Genomic DNA, 17310 nt, shown 5'->3' with positions numbered 1-17310 from the left:
CTGTGCCAAGAACGCTGCTAAGAGCTTTCAGGAAAGAAGTCACAACCAGTGAGCATGAGAGCTAGACAGAGAATGACACAGATGAAGCTGAAGAATCCTGCTCAGTATGTGGAGGAGCTGGGACTGTATTCTCCAAGCAGTAGGATGCCAGGATTTGCTGAGCTCAAAAAAAACCAAATAAGTTTATTTTGTTCTTGGCAAAGGCAAACATTCTACAACCTGTAATTTATAAAGTTATAATAAGACAGATAATCCTCAGCTCATCACTGCTCTAATAATAATAGCCAAAATGTATGGAGGAATACATTTGTTCAATAAAATTAATATGTACTGAAAGCCTAAGATTATTTTCCTGGAATAAAAGCAATCTCTCTGCCATTTGTAGGCATCACTAAGATATCAATTCATAAAGACAAGAACATTGTTGCTTCATTGCCATGTCTCTAGTGCCTAAAAGAGTTCGTGGCATCCAGGAAGCATGTGGTAAATATATGTTAAGTGGGCCAGGCGCAGTGGCTCACGCCTGTAATCCCAGCACTTTGGGAGGCCAAGGCGGGCAGATCACAAGGTCAAGAGATTGAGACCATCCTGGCCAACATGGTGAAACCCCGTCTCTACTAAAAATACAAAAATTAGCCGGGCTTGGTGGCACATGCCTGTAGTCCCAGCAACTCAGGAGGCTGAGACAGAAGGATCACTTGAACCCACAAGGCAGAGGTTGCAGTGAGCCAAGACTGAGTCACTGTGCTCCAGCCTGGTGACAGAGCAAGACTCTGCCTCAGGAAAAAAAAATTATATATATATATATACACACACACACACACACACACACAGAGAGAGAGAGAGAGAGAGAGAGAGAGAGAGAGAGAGAGAATATCCTTTATTTACTTTTCTAACCATAATATTTAACACATGTTGAGCACTTACATCATTCTAGGCCCTGGTCTAACGTTTTTCTCTTCACACAGAATGTTCTATTGCATGCATGCTATTACCAAATCACAGGTTATCATTCATCTTCACAGTAACTTTATTAAGTAGCTACTTTTACAATGTGTTTTTTAAAGGTGAGGAAGCAGAGGTTCAGAGAAGTTAAGACAACTGTCCAAGGTCACAGAGCAAGGCAGGGTCGGAGCCCAGACTCTTAGCCAATGCTCCTCACACACTGCTGTGAGCACATGGATTGCCAGGGCATCTGGTTAAAATGCAGACCCGAATTCAGCTGGTCTCTGGGACAGTTTGAGAATCTGATTTCTTCTCATGGATGCTAATTCTGCTAGTCTACAAATCTCAGTTTTAAGTATTTGAGCAGCAATGTTCTTAACTTCATGTGCTACATTGCCCTAAGCAAAGCAAATCTGAGATTCTGCAGGGTTTTCTTTTCTATCTCTTCTTTTTATCCATCCCTCCCCCACCAATAGGTCTCTGTCTGTCACCCAGGCTGGAGTGATGTGGTGCAATCTTAGCTCACTACAAACTCTGCCTCCTGGGCTCAAGCCATCCTCCCACCTCAACCTTCGAAGTAGCTTGGACCATGGGTGGGTGCCACCACACCGAGTTTTTGTATTTGTCTATTTTTGGGGGGTTAGAGATGGGGTTTTGCCATGTTGCCCAGGCTCATCTCAAACTCCTGGACTAAAGCAATCTGCCCCTCTTCGGCCTTCCAAAGTGCTGGGATTACAGGCATGAGCCACTGAGCCTGTGCCTGTGGCCTGTGCTTTTCTTTTTCTTTCTTTCTTTTTTTTTTTTTGAAACAGAATCTTGCTCTGTCACCCAGGCTGGAGTGCAGTGGTGCAGTCTCAGCTTACTACAGCCTCTGCCTCTCAGGTTCAAGGTTCAAGTGATTCTCATGCCTTAGCCTCCCCAGTACCTGGGATTGCAGGCATGTGCCACCACACCTGGCTAATTTTTGCATTTTTAGTAGAGATGGGGTTTCACCATCTTGGCCAGGCTGATCTTGAACTCCCAACCTCGGGTGATTCACCTGCCTCGGCCTCCCAAAGTGCTGGGATTACAGGCATGAGCCACCATGCCAGGTTAGCCTTGTGTTTCTTAAAGTAAAACAAAGCAATGACAAAAAACATCATTCATTTCTACTGCTACTAAACAACATGTATGTACGTAAACTCGTGGTTAAAAATCAAAGACTCAGCTAAAATCTTGTAAATGTGTTCCACAAAGACCATTGCTGTACTCCTAAAGTTAGCAGCTTGTACATTTTTTAAAAAATATATATGAATTGGAATTGCTGGCAAATGATACAGAATGTCTCACTTAAGTATCTAAGTTGGATTCATTTAACATTATTGAGACCCTTCCCAGGTGTTTTCAGAAACAGAATCCCATTTTTAATTTCACATGTACTTTCAGCCTGGTTACATATCTGCCCCTGTCTTCTCCCTACTGGGGCTCAGGAAACAATACCCTAAAATGAAAGCCTCAGAAGAAGCTTCAGAAGCAAAAGTGTTTCTCTGACCTTCTCCTGCCCTCCTGTCTCTCAGTCCCATTCACCGCAGGTTAGCCATAGAAACTAGAATCTCTCTTCCCTTGTGCAGGTCATAGAAACCAGAACCCCATTTCCCCAAAGCCAGCCATAAAACCTAAAAATATAACTCTAACTTTCCATCTGTCTTTCTACGTAAAAATCGGCCATAAAGAAATTATCTGACCTACCTTATCTGACTGTAGCCCATTCCAGAGAGGGTTCTCCCCGACACCCAGAAGGAAGGAATGCTACAGAGAGGCCAAGAAGCAGCTAGATAGACAGGCCTTGCTGGGTTTCCCCACTCAGTCCACTAGCATTAGATTATACCTTTTTAATTGAATAACATTTCTACATGTCCGTCCATACTTTGTTGAACCTAAGCATAAAAATGGAAAATTTCCCCCTGTTTTGGGATCTTCCTTCTGAAGGCTCCCACATTAATGTGTGTATTTAATATATACATTAAAAAATTGGTACACCTTTTCTTCTATTAATCTACCTTTTGTGAATTGATTTTTCAGTGAAGTTTCAGAGGGCCAAAGGAAAGCTCTCCCTTGCCTCCTAGACCTGCTTGCCCTTCCTCTCTCTTGTGGTCCTGAAGCCTCACCAACCACAGCAAGCTATTTCCCTTTGAGAGTAGCATGGAAAGGTAGGAGAAAAGAAAACACAACAGAGAAAAATGATTAAGAATGCAAAAATGCATTTAAAAAAGCTGTGATCATCCATGTATAAATATTGCATGAGACAGAGTGCTAAAGGTTCAGTCTCCCCGGTGCCTCCCACAGGGTCCTGGTACAACCCAGCCAGCTCAAAATGAAGAAGTAGTCTTGGCAAGTGAGAGAAAGGAGAGAGGTGGTAACTCATATGAACTGTGTTGGAGTTGGTCAATCAGTGTTAGTGAAAGTGAGGTTTGTTTATATGGTAGAGGTTTTACTCTGTGGCAAGACACAGAAGGGTGCTTTTTTTTTGAGATGGAGTTTCCCTCTTTTTGCCCAGGCTGGAGTGCAACGGCATGATCTCAGCTCACTGCAACCTCCGCCTTATGGGTTCAAGTGATTGTCCTGCCTCAGCCTCCCGAGTAGCTGGGATTACAGGTGTGCACCACCACACCCAGCTACTTTTGTATTTTTCATAGAGATGGGGTTTCCTCATGTTGGGGTGCTTTTTAGCGATCACTTCCTGATGCATCCTAGGAAAAGCTGGATGGAAAGCTGGAACCTGGAGAACAGGAGATGGATGCTGTGTTGTGCACAAAGGTAGGATAGAGATGGCGATGAGAGTGAGGAGTGGACTCAGCACAGAACTAACCCAAGGAGTTAGTTCCTCACACCTTATACAAAAATTAACTCAAGATGTATTAAAGACTTAAATGTAAAACCCCATACCATAAAAACCCTAGAAGAAAACCCAGGCAATACCATTCAGGACATAGACATGAGCAAAGATTTTATGATGGAATTTCCAAAAGAAACTTCAACAAAAGCAAAAATTGACAAATGACATCTAATTAAACTAAAGAGCTTCTGCAAAGCAAAATAAACTATTATCAGAGTGAACAGGCAATCTACAGAATGGGATAAAAATTTTTGCATTCTACCCATCTGACAGAGGTCTAATATCTAGAATTTACAAGGAACTTATACAAATGTACAAAAAAAAATGACACATTAAAAAGTAGGCAAAGGACATGAACAGACACTTCTCAAAAGAAGACATTTATGCAGCCAACAAATAAGAAAAAAAGTTCAACATCACTGATCATTAGAGAAATGCTAATCAAAACCACGATAACATCTCACATCAGTCAGAATGGCAATTGTTAAAAAGTCAAGAAACGAGATGCTGGTGAGGCTGTGGAGAAATAGGAACACTGTTGGTGGAAGTGTAAATTAGTTCAACCATTGTGGAAGACAGTGTGGCAATTCCTCAATGATCTAGAACCAGAAACCATTTGACCCAGCAATCCCACTACTGGGTATATACCCAAAGGAATATAAATCATTCTATTATAAAGATACATGCACATGTATGTTTACTGCAGCACTATTCACAATAGCAAAGACATGGAACCAACCCAAATGCCCATCAATGATAGACTGGATAAAGAAAATGTGGTACATATACACTATGGACTAGTATGCAGCCATGAAAAGGAATGAGATCATGTCCTTTGCAGGGACATGGATGAAGCTGGAAGCCATCATCCTCAGCAAACTAACACAGGAACAGAAAACAAAACACCACATGTTCTTACTCATAAGTGGGAGCTGAATAATGAGAATACATGGACACAGGGAGGGTAACAACACACATCAGGGCCTGTGAGTGGAGGGCAAGGGGAGGGAGAGCATCAGGACGAATGGCTGATGCATGTGGGGCTTAATACTTAGGTGACGGGTTGATAGGTGCAGCAAACCATCATGGCACATGTTTACCTATATAACAAACCTGCATGTTGTGCATATGTATCCCGGAACTTAAAGTTATAATTAAAAAAAAAGTTAAAGATGTTTCCCAACTGTAGGACTTCCTGGAACCTTTCACTGGTTAATGGCCACTAAAACTGCAAGAGTATCCAAGGTCACAACTACTTCTTAAAAGTATTTGAACATGAAACATTTACAGAGCCATTCAAAGAACAGCAGCTCCACAGAATAAAGTTTGAGGCAATTTTAGCCTAGAGAGTTTAGAGATTTACCTTCTGTTCTACCCCCTACTCCACCTTCCTATCCTATTTCGCAGCTAAAAAACTGGAGTGAGTGGCAGATGAGGGAATACTCAGTGTCCCTGGTGCAGCCTTTGCATTTTCCGGTTTTGCCCATTTAGTGAGGAGAAAGGGGCATAAGGAGAGGTGGTGGGTGAGAGGGGAGCTCAAGTCAGGAGTGAAAATCAAAACAGAAATGAAAATGGTCTTGCTGAATCATCTTATCAAGATATTTTATCAAGTTCATATAATTGGATTCAACAAGATCTAGAAAGCTACCGCCCAGAGCAATTCCAATGGCAAAAAGAAAATACAAATAAAGAAATAAGCTAAGACTTATAGATGAAGATAATATTCAGATGAATGCCCCAGGGCAAAAGTTCCGCATTCTCAACTCTTCTAAACTCTGACTTTATTTGACAGCTGTTCTTTGTTCTAATTTTAAATAGTGCCAGGATACATCAAAATATTTAGAAGTGAGTAACTTTATACCACCTTTCTAGTATTTTTAGTACAGGGCCTTATGAAGTGATTTGCTATTTTTAAGACAAATATGTCTTGCCTCCTTAGAATTCTTTGAATGGAGAAAGTTAAGGAAAATTCTTGATAATTGTGGTGAATGCCTAAAATGGCTTTTAAACCCCACTCCAGTAAAACTGTAACTGATTTTGTTACAGTTTTACTGGAATGGGTTTAAAAGCCATTTTAGGTCAAGCACAGTGGCTCACACCTGTAATCCCAGTGCTTTGGGAGGTCAAACAAGGCAGAGGAATCACTTGAGACCAGGAGTTTAAGACAAGCCTGGGTTATACAGCAAGATCCCATCTCTATGAAGAAGAAAAATCAGCCAACTGCAGTGGCAGATGCCTGTAGACCTAGCTATTCAGGAGGCTGAGGTGCGAGGATTGCTTGAGCCTAGGAGTTCGAGGCTGCAGTGAGCTGTGATTTTACCACTGCACTCCAGACTTGGCAACAGAGTAATATGCCATCTCTAAAACAAAATTATTTTACATACATGACCAGAAAATAACACAGAGAGCCTCAAACAACTCGCTGGATATGAGGGGGACACAATTACAGCAATGTCCTCTGGGAGTCTGGATATCTAGTTGTTAGAATGCTAGCATTTATTGAGTGATTATTATGTGAGGCACAACTACGTGTTCTTTACTTGCATTTATTCACTTCCTCCTCACTACAATCTCCAATTAATGAACGAAAAATAGGATCAACATTCTTTATTCATTTGAAAGTTGAAGAATGTTAAGTTGCTGAAGGTCATACAACTAGTATCTATTGGCCCTGGAATTCTATTATGGGTTGAATTGTGGTCCTACAACATTTATATATTGAAGTTATAATCCCCAACACCCAAAATATGACCCAATTTGGAAATAGGGTCAATGCAGATATAATTACTTGAGTTAAAATGACATTGAACAATGAGAACACATGGACACAGGGGTGGGGAACATCACACACTGGGGCCTGTCAGGGGGTGGGGGGCTAAGAGAGGGATAGCATTAGGTGAAATATTTAATGTAGATGACGGGGTGATGGATGCAGCAAACCACCATGGCATGTGTAGTGTATACCTATGTAACAAACCTGCACATTCTGCACATGTACCCCAGAACTTAAAGTATAATTTTAAAAAATGACATTGTACTGGATTAGGGTAGGTCCCTAATCCTTTATGATTAGAGTCATAAAAAGAATGTCATATGAAGGGACAGACACAGACAAAGGAATAATGTCATGTGCAGATTGGCACCATTCTAGTAAAAGCCATGGAACTAACCAGAAGCTAGAAGAGAGACCTGGAACATGTTCTTCCCTAACACCTTCAAGGGAATGGACCTGCCAACACCTTGACCTGGAACTTCTAGCCTTTAGAACCATGAGATAATACATTTTTGTTGTTTAAGCCAGTCAGTTCATGCTACTTTTTTTTTTTTACAGTAACCCTAGTAATCTAACACAAGTTCCAACCCAATTCACACTATTTCAAAGCCCATGCTTTAAACCATTATCCCATACTGCCTCTCATTCTCAGTAATAGGGACCTTCTGTCTGCAACGTTTAACAGTCACATCTACAGTGGCCTCTTGAGGTTGGATGACACTTAGAGGCTATTTAATGTAGTTAGCTGCCTGCTGCCATGTTTACATCAAATAGTTGCCTAGGGTGTGCTAACACCTCTAGAGATGAAGAATGCATTATGAACTTCCATTTAGGAAACTATTTCCCTGTAACGTCTTTGTAAGGCCTGATTATATCTGCTGAATCTCTCTGTGTCCCCCTCTCCCTCTCCCTCTCCGTCATACCTCCCCTCCATCAACATGCTAGCCCCACAAACACTGAAACTATTCTCTCAGGCTTAGATCTCCTCAGCTAAGAATTGCCATCTCTTTACCTGTTCCTCTATGGCATGGTTTTGAGCCTTTTCATCCTCCCTGAGTCCGTAAAGAAATAATTATTTTATAGCAAGAAACCAGAACTGATTTTGGGAGGACAGTCAGCTAAGAGTTAGGAAAAGTGAATCGGTCAACTTGTACTCTTGTTGTCAGTCACTGGTGGGGTAAAGGCTTTGGACACATTTTCCTCTTATTCATTCATCTCTACTTGCTGGGATAAAAACTTATTTGTAGTGGAAGTGAAATACCTATGTCTCCAAGCAAAGCTCCAATCTTGAGTTAGAAACAGTAGAATCTGTCCAGAGATACATGTCTATAAGGGCCCACCCAGAAGGCATCTGGGGACTCTGTCTTGATGAAGGGTGCAGAACCTCCAAGTTGAAAATTTTATAATATTACGATTTAAAGTCACGAGGAATCCCGAACTAGCAGTTCCGTTCTTATAATTTTCTTTGAAACTATTTTAAAATACAGATTAACTTATGTGAGAAATGCCACGGACAAATTACTCAAGTGAAAAAGTAGTGAGAAAACTGATAGAGAAACATGTTCATCCTACGAAATCATAGATGACACAAATACAAATATATCCCATGCTCATGGATTGGAAGAATCAATATCATGAAAATAAGCATACTGCCCAAAGCAATCAACAGATTTAATGCCATTCCTATCAAAATACCAATATCATTTTTTACAGAATTAGAAAAAACTATCCTAAAATTCCCATGGAGTTAAAAAAAAAAAAAAAAAGAAGCCCAAATTGCCAAAGCAATCCTAAGCCATCACACTACCTGACTTCAAATTATACAAAAGTAGATATACAGGCCAATGCAACAGAATAGAGAACCTAGAAATAAAGTCAGATATTTATAACCATCTGATCTTTAGCAAAGCATGCAAAAACACAAATTGGAGAAAGGACGCCTTATTCAATAAATGGTACTGGGGAAACAAGGTAGCCATATGTAGAAGAATGAACCTGGATCTCTATTTTTTTACCATATACAAAAAATTAACTCAAGATAGATTCAAGACTTAAATCCGAGACCTGAAACCATAAAAGATCTAGAAAAAAACCTAGAATTGGCCTAGGCAATGAATTTATGGCTAAGACACCATAAACAAATGCAACAAAAGCAAAAACAAATGGGACCAAATTAAACTAAAAAGCTGCTGCACAGCAAAAGAATCATCAGAGTAAATAGAAACCTACAGAATGGGAGAAGATTTGCAAATTATGTATCCCATAAAGGACTAATGTCCAGAATCTACAAGGAACTCAAACAAATCAACATGAAAAAAAAAATTCCATTAAAAAATGGGTAAAAGACATGAACAGACATTTCCCCAAAGAAGATATATAAATGGCCAACAAACATATGAAAAAAGTGCTCAACATCACTAATCATCAGGGAAATGCAAATTAAAACTATGATGAGATACCACCTTACCTCAACCAGAATGGCCATTATTAAAAAGTCAAAAAACTATAGATGTTGGCATGGATGTGGCTAAAAAGGGACGTTTATATACTGCTGATGAGACTATAAATTGGCACAACCTCTACTGAAAAACAGTATAGAGATTTCTCAAAGAACTAAAAGTAGATCTACCATTCAATCCAGCAATCCCACTACCCACTACTGGGTACATACCCACAGAAAAAGAAGTCACTATATAAAAAAGGCACCAGAATGTACATGTTAATTGTAGCACATTTCAAAATTGCAAAGATATGGAATCAACAACCTAAGTGTCTCATCACCTGATGACTGGATTCAGAAAATGTGATATATATACACCATGGAATACTACTCGGCCATAAAAAAAACCATGAAATAATGTCTTTTGCAGTAACTTGAATGGAACTAGAGGTCTTTATTTACTCTAAGTGAAGTAAATCAAGATTGGAAAAGCAAATAGTGTATGTTCTCACTTATAAGCAGGAGCTAAGCTATGGGTATGAAGAGTCATACAGAGCGGTATAATGAACATTGAAAATTCAGAAAGGGGGAGTGTAGGAAAGGCATGAGAGAAGAAAACCTACCTATTCAGTACATCGTACACTACTCAGATGATAGTTGCACTGAAATTCTAAACTTCACCACTATTCAACTTATCCGTGTAACCACAAACCACTTGTACCCCTAAAGCTATTGAAATAAAAAAAAATTAAGGTTCACTGTTATAAATACTAGTAATCAAAGAAGTAAAAATTAAAGGAACCCACTAGATTTAAAAAGAAACTTACGGGTGCCAGGTGATGTAACAGTTAAAAAAATTTTGAAAAAAAAAAATCCACCTAAAGGTGGTCTATTGAATTGCAATTTAAACCAAGAGGTAGCAAGGTGTTCTAGTTGTCCTCCTATTTTTGAAAGCATTGGCAAACAGTCAGAGCCACGGACACACACTAGAAAGTCTGAGCCTCCCTAGAGAAACAGAAATCTCTCTTCTTTTAGTTAAAATACTGCTCACTTACTTTGAGGAAGTGAGTTTTGATCTTGCCGCAGTGTTTGCCCATCTGCCGTGTGACAGGGGAATAGAGGAGGTCTTTGGAGGCGATGCGGGCATAGGCCACTCTCTTGTTGTTGCTGAGCATCCAGATGAAAACGTCAGGGATGGTGTGCTGGGGCTGTGGGAACAGAGGGAGTTGGGATTGGATAGGACTGGGATTTTAGAGGTTGGTATTGAACAAATGCACTTGCAGAGCTCTATCCTGAAACAGTCCCTCTTCGACAAAACAAATGCTGTGACTGAAGTCATCTAGGCACTCAAACATCTATGCCATCAAGCAAATTAAATGCAGCTTTCTAGAGAAGAGAAAGCCTTAGGTCATGAATTAAAAGTGCATACAAACCCACGTGCCAAATTGCTCACTGTGCTACGAGAACATGTAAGTTGGACCTGTGATTTGGCGTCTTTGGTAGTCCACTTTTCTCCATCTGCAGGAAAAACACTTTTGGACAACTTCCCATGGATTTTTCCCCCAATATTGTAGTAATGATTTAGCTCTAAGCATTCCTCAGAGCCAGATAACATTTCCAGAATATTCAAATGAAACAACAAAAACCTCTATGAATGTCTTTGAATGACTTTCCTTACACTTGCTCATAGGAAAGTAATTTTACAAGGAACTGTGTACCTAAAAGATGATTGCAAAAGATTTTAGTTCCATTTTAAGTGGTTATTCAGCAGGAACTCAGCTAAATTGCATAGGAAATTAGACTTTAAAGTTGAATTAATCAAGATAGGAAGAGTAGAATTCCAATCCAAGTGGCACATTATGTTGTGGGTGTTTGAAATGCACATTTCTGAATGAACAAAACTCTTAAAACACAAAGGAGGCGTATTGCTATAAACAAGGCTTTGACATTCCTGGACTGAAAGCAGATGCTCTGTCTTTCCTATCCCAAGTGATCAGGTGCAATTAATCCCCAAAGTGGGCATCCCTTCTCTCTTGATATGGAAACAGAAACACCAGGAGAGAGGCTTTCCCCGCCTTGGTCATCACAAACCTAGAGCCCTGTTGCCTGGTTCAACCCTTCTGAGTGCTTATTAAAATTCCTATGTCTACTGTCTGCCTGTCTCACCAAGTAATATGCCTTAAGGGAATGACTGATTATTTGCAACAAGAATTAGAACTTTCAAGAGAAACAGAAGCAGTAAATCTCTGTCCCTGAAATCATCCCACATAAAACCGTTTTAGAGGTTTCTACACATTTGCAGGCTTCAAGAAGGAGTGTCAGTATCTGACAGTTGCAAATCTGAGGGCCCTTTTTAAAAAGGTCATTCTAGAAGTCACAAGACACTGTTTACAACTAACTTTAAAATGAGAAGCTGCTGTGCCCTTACTGGGCATGAATTTAAATCCTCTTATAGTTGAAAACCTACCAAAGTTCCTGTGCTTATGCTGACTTCACTTGAGCCCATTAGAGAATGTGCCTTTCATTTTGCTGAATGCTCAGGCTTTGTTAAAAAAATAAGTAAATAAACAAAGCTGTACTTGCTTGGTTTAATTTAAAAATCTCTTCTCTAAACTAGGAGTACCTGCTCAGCTCACCAGGGCTGGGGAGAAAAACATTAATTCATATTTCATCCATACCAACCATCCAAAACTCCTTGGAAGACATTCAGTCTAACTTTCCAAATGAGGTCTGCCTTTAGAGTCAATTACCTCATCAATAAGAAAGCGGATTTTTTCCACAAAGTTCTGGGCTTCATGAATCATTTCATCAAGAGATAACTTTTTCTGCTGTTGCTGAATGATCCCCTTGGCTTCCTTGCACATTGCCTCCTAAAACAAGACAAGAGTCAGTGTAGGTCTTTCTAGAGATCTGGACAACAAGCACTACCCTGTTGCTGAAGAGACCTGAAGGTCCTGGTACACTCCACACTGAGCCACTCACATGGGCTGTTCCAGGGTCTGCCACTGTGCACTCTGCCCCCTTAGTGGAAACCTCACAGGATTATGAAAGGTGCTAAATATCATCTCACATCTGCTTGACAGATGAGAGGCTGAGGCCAGAAATGTCAGAGGCTTATCAAGGTCATATGGCTTATTAGCCAGCACCTGAATCTAGGCTGATATGGTTTGTCTGTCTTCCACTCAAATCTCACCTGGAATTGTAATTCCCATAATCCCCACGTGTCATGGGAGGGACCCACATGGGAGGTAATTTAATCATGGGGGCGGTTACCCTCATGCTGTTCTCATGATAGTGAGTTCTCACGAGATCTAATGGTTTTATAAGAAGCTTTTGCCCCTTTTGCTTGGCACTCCTCTTGCCTGCCACCATGTTAGATGTGACTTGCTCCTCCTTGCCTTCTGCCATGACTGGAGGCCACCATGGCCTCCCTAGCCACGTGGAACTGTGAGTCAGTTAAACCTCTTTCATTTATAGTTACCCGGTCTTGGGTATGTCTTTATTAGCAGTGTGAGAACAGATTAACACACAGGCTTTCTGATACTTAACAACAACAACAACAATTGCAGCTTACGGTGTACTAAGCTGTTACTCTGTGCCAGGCAACGTTCGAACCACTGGATTAATCCTTTGTTATTCCTCATAACAGCCGTTTGAAGTAGGTACTATTATTTCCATTTTACAGCTGAAGAAGCAGTAATGCAGCTACTGAATGGCAGAGCCAGAGCTGACCCCCAGCGGCATCCAGAGCCCATGTGCTTAACCACTGCACTTACCACTTCTTCCCAGAGGTATGGTGGCTGCTTTCAGACCAAGAAGACATCATTTGAGAAGTGCCACCAGGGAGCTCAGTATAAGCTTAGGAAAAAAAAAATCTTTACAGTGACTTCTAAGGCCCTGTGTGAGTTGGCCCTGCCACTGTCTGCTTCATCTTGTAATATTCCTTCTTCACTCACTGTGCCTCAGGCACACTGGACCTCAGAAGCCCTAGAACATGACAAACTTGGTCCATCCTAAAGCTGGTGTATTAGTCTGTTCTCATGCTGCTAATAAAGACATACCCAAGACTGGGTAATTTATAAAGGAAAGAGGTTTAATGGAGAACCCACAGTTCTACATGGCTGGGGAGGCCTCAGAATCATGGTAGAAGGCAAGGAGGAGCAAGTCATGTGTTACATGGATGGCAGCAGGCAAAGAAAGAGAGCTTGTGCAGGGAAACTCCCTTTATAAAGCCATCAGATCTCGTGAGACTTATTCATTGTCATAAGAACAGCATGGGAAAGACCTGCCCCCGAGATTCGATTACCTCCTAGTGGATCCCTCCCACAACATGTGAGCATTCAAGATGACATCTGGGTGGGGACACAGCCAAACCATATTAGCTGGTATACTTGGTGATTCCTCTTGCTCAAATGTTCTTCTTAGACTCTACATGGCTGGTTTCTTCTCATCTTTCAGGCCTCACCTTAAATGTCACTAATGTATTAAATTCCCCCATGTTTTCCTGATCACTGTGGCTTTTTAAGAGTTTCCTTTTTAATCACAATCTGTAATAATTTTTATGAATTTGCTGTTTACCTGTCTATCTTCTGTCTTCACCATTAATGTGTCAACTTCATTAGGACAAGGACCTCCTCTGTCTTGCCTTTATTGTAGGCTCAGTGTCTAACAGAGTTCCTGGCACATAGGTGTTAAATAAATGTTTACGGACTGAATGAACCACTCGATCTAGAAATTCCTCAAGTATAAGCACCAAGTTCTTCCAGCTTTGTTCCCAGCATCTAGCAGACTGTGAGGCACATAAGAAGCCTCTGCCAATGTTGACTGGAAGAACTGCATACCTGCTATCTACCAGGCACTATGCTTGGAGCCCAGGCCTGGGACAGGGAGAAGAAATAATGCTTCCTTTCCCTGAGACATTGACAGTTTGGTAAGGTGAAAAGAATACATGCACATATTTAAAACATGTGAAGCATTGTGGTACTAGACAGGGGCAAAGCTGGTTACCTGGAGAATATGGCATTTGAGCTGAATTTTAAAACGTGAATAGAATTAATCAGAGAGTAAGAGGACAGAGCGAAAAATTACATTTGAATATACATAATCATCAAGGATTCAAAATTGTCAGAACATACATACACGGGAAGGAACTACAGAGGGACAAAGCTGGGATGCTAGGTTGGGACTAGACAGTAAATAGCCCAACATATCATGCAAAAGGGATTTAGACTTTATCTTATGAATGACTAAGAGACACCAATGATTTTTTAAAGCATATTGATCTAATCAGATTTGTGTTTTAGGAAGATCATGCTTGTTGTAATATGGAAGATGGATTAGAGGAAAACTTTTGCAATACTCTAGAACAGAGACGCTAAGAAACTCAGTTTAGGCCGTGACTCTGAAGATGAAGAAGTGGAGTTTGTTCCAGAGTTATTAAGGGGGCAGAACCCACAGGACCTGGTATTCAACTGGCTACTTAAGGTGAGAGATGAAGAGCCAATGTTGAAGCTTAGCCTTCTGGGTGGAGCAGAAAGTATAGTTGGTGGCGCCAATATCAGGATGTGGAACAAGTTTAGATAAGGTGATGGGCTCAGTAGGATATACAGAGTTTGGGGTGATGTGAGACAAGCATGGAGGTACCCACTAGGAGGCTGGAAATGCAGGTCTAGAGATGAGGAGGGAGACCTGGGCCACAAAAAAAAGGTACTGAAATCATCAGGCCAAGGACTGTCAGAAAATGCGAAGACAGAGCTCTGCAGAAAACGTGGAGTAGAGGGCAGCGGCAGAGACAGCACTTCAGCCAGAGGTACTGAGAAAAGTCAGCACAGGAAGAAGGTCTTATTGGTGGTGGGAATCTAGCCTTCCTGAAATGTTCCAGAGGACAGAAAAGCAGCATTCTGGAAAGAAGGATGAATGAGGAGTTAGGAGACTTGGGTTTTAGTCTTTGGACTACAGTTAACTAGCTATCATCTTTAGAAAAAATCATATAATCTCTCTGAGTCCCACTCATACTTTAAAACATCCCTGACAAGTCAAGCGCTGAATAATTTTCTTTGCAGAATTATCCTGTCCTTACATGAAATGTCCCTTGGTGCCATTGTTGAAACTGACATTTCCAATTGAGTTAACCCAGGGCCTAACTAGGTCTGGCAATTCCAGTCATCAGTCATTGAACAAGAACTGGGCAGCTATTAGGCACCTAGCACATGCAGGTTCCCAGGACAGAGAGGGGTATCAACTATGGCCCTGTTCTCAAGAAGGGCTTACAGATTTTAACACAATTGTCAATGCGAGGAACCTGAAGTCAGGGAGCATGGTTTTGTTTTGCTTCCTCTCTCTCTTTCTCTCAGCTTGTGGGGCAGAGGGCCAAACGAGTCTATGCCTTTAACAAAACATGAGGGTCAAGAAAATGAGCAAGAGGGGGCTCCATCAGAATAGGAAGCAGGACCAGTGGGCTTCTAGCTCATCCTTGTAAACCTTCAATAAATGCTAATTTCTTTCCAACTTAACAAATGTTCCCTTCTCACTCTTGTCTCTGCATCCCACAAATGTATGACCTCTAAACCTTATCCTCATTTGGTCTGTGACCTATGCCTCATCCGTGAGGTTTATTTTTAAAGCACATGTTTTAACTCTGTCCACAAAATATAAATAGATTTTCACATACCAGCTCCTGCCAGCAGAGCGTAAGTCGTTTCTTATCTAAAGTGGTTTGGTTCAACATCTTGGGCTTTTTTTCTGCTTCAGAGATAAAGGCACTATAAGAAAAGAATAACATTTTGAAACTTACTTAGTGAAAATCCATCTATTTAATTCCAGAGGTTTGCAAATATCTTTTCTGCAATATGTCAGGAAGCTTTTGAAGCCATAGAACCAAGATTTTAAATTTAGGCTTAAGCAACGATGTATTAACTTTTCCAAGAGACAAAATGAGAACTGGAAATGATGCCCAGTCCCAATATTAGTTTTGGGGAAGAGATTTGTTTTTCCACTTTCCTTCAGTGCAATCTGTTGTGATTGCTGTAAAAATTCATAACAAACCCCACAAAATGCTGTTTTCCTTCATCTTACAAATTTAACACACACCAAAAGTTTTCTGAAAAGTTGTATGTAAAACAAATATTTTAGATTCAATACTGAAACATGTCCCCGCTGTTTAAAAACAATAGGAAAGACTGAGTAGTAACATTTTTTGGAGATGAAGTTAAAAAATATGTTCAATCGGAAAATAGTAAAGATTATGAACACAATTCAAGAAGAAAAATGTAAATGGACTAAACACTTGGGGAAATAAGATATTGTCCTCACTAGTGATAACTTAAATGCAAATTAAATTCAATACCATTTCACGTATAAAAATGAATAATACCCAAGGTTGGTGAAGATGTTAGGAGCTAGTCGTTCTTCTACTCTATTGAAGGTAGGTGTAAATTGTTATAGTGTTTTAGAGGCAATTTGATCACACCTATCAAAATTTAAACTTGATTCTAAATTATACTAGAATTCTTATCCTTCAAAAGTAATCGAACAGTCTGACAAGATTATGTTTACACAATCGTATTAATTGTAGCAAAATAAATGGGAACAACTTAAATATCATTAGGGACTAAATATATCATGCCACATACATGCAATTGAATATTCAGGATATCTATTACGGGCACCTATAGAAAGATGACTGTGATATTTTGCTGAATGAAAAGACAACCTGCTGAGCAAAATGTGTGATATTGTTTGTGAAGAAATACGGTATTTTATGAGTATGTACATATGAAGGTATATGTTTGCAAATGCACAGAAAAATGTCCAGGAGGACAAATCAAACTCTTCTCACTGGAGAGTAGGTTTGGAGAGAGAATTGAAAAGAACTTTTCTACTTTATATATTTCTGCTTTTTTATAAAAATGACGAGCATGATCATTTCAATGATGAGCACTTTTGATGAAAAAAATCAATTATAAAAGAAACAAAAAAGAAAGTCTAAGATGCTACACCACCCAGCGCAAGGTCCCACACCAGCCTCTACCCACTGGCGGTTGGAAGCCTCACCAGAAATCGTTCTTGGACACACTAGTTAAGCTACATTTTCTTTATTTTTTAAAAAAAAGAATAAAAAGGATTATATTTTGAGGAGGGAATTCTGTTGCCCCAATTCCTGCCTTTTATGTGGCAGAAGGAATTCATTTCACTCTCCAGAATGGATCAGTACAGGTAGACATAATCACTTCTAATCCCTTTCCTTTCCCCACAAGGAGAAATAATTTGTTTCCTCAT

At 40.2% G+C, this 17310-nt stretch overlaps 1 protein-coding gene across 4 annotated transcripts in view; it reads right to left on the bottom strand.

Annotated features, from left to right (window-relative positions):
* Nucleotides 1–17310, bottom strand: part of FER1L6 (fer-1 like family member 6) — a 270864-nt gene that overhangs the window by 88447 nt on the left and 165107 nt on the right. For all 4 annotated transcript variants that reach the window (XR_010345619.1, XM_064384567.1, XM_064384568.1 and 1 more), the window contains 3 exons: nt 15704–15794; nt 11784–11903; nt 10089–10241 (listed from right to left, as the gene is read on the bottom strand). Coding sequence is in view for 3 of the 4 variants with exons in the window: in XM_064384567.1 (XP_064240637.1) it covers nt 10089–10241; nt 11784–11903; nt 15704–15794 (364 nt within the window). In the remaining variant the exon portion in view is untranslated. The remainder of the gene's footprint in view (nt 1–10088; nt 10242–11783; nt 11904–15703; nt 15795–17310) is intronic.

The sequence above is a fragment of the Aotus nancymaae genome, unplaced genomic scaffold, assembly GCF_030222135.1.
Source record: "Aotus nancymaae isolate 86718 unplaced genomic scaffold, 86718_ANA_hifiasm-v0.15.2.pri h1tg000036l, whole genome shotgun sequence".
Classification (NCBI taxonomy): domain Eukaryota; kingdom Metazoa; phylum Chordata; class Mammalia; order Primates; family Aotidae; genus Aotus; species Aotus nancymaae.
This window is presented reverse-complemented; position numbering and strand designations above follow the sequence as displayed.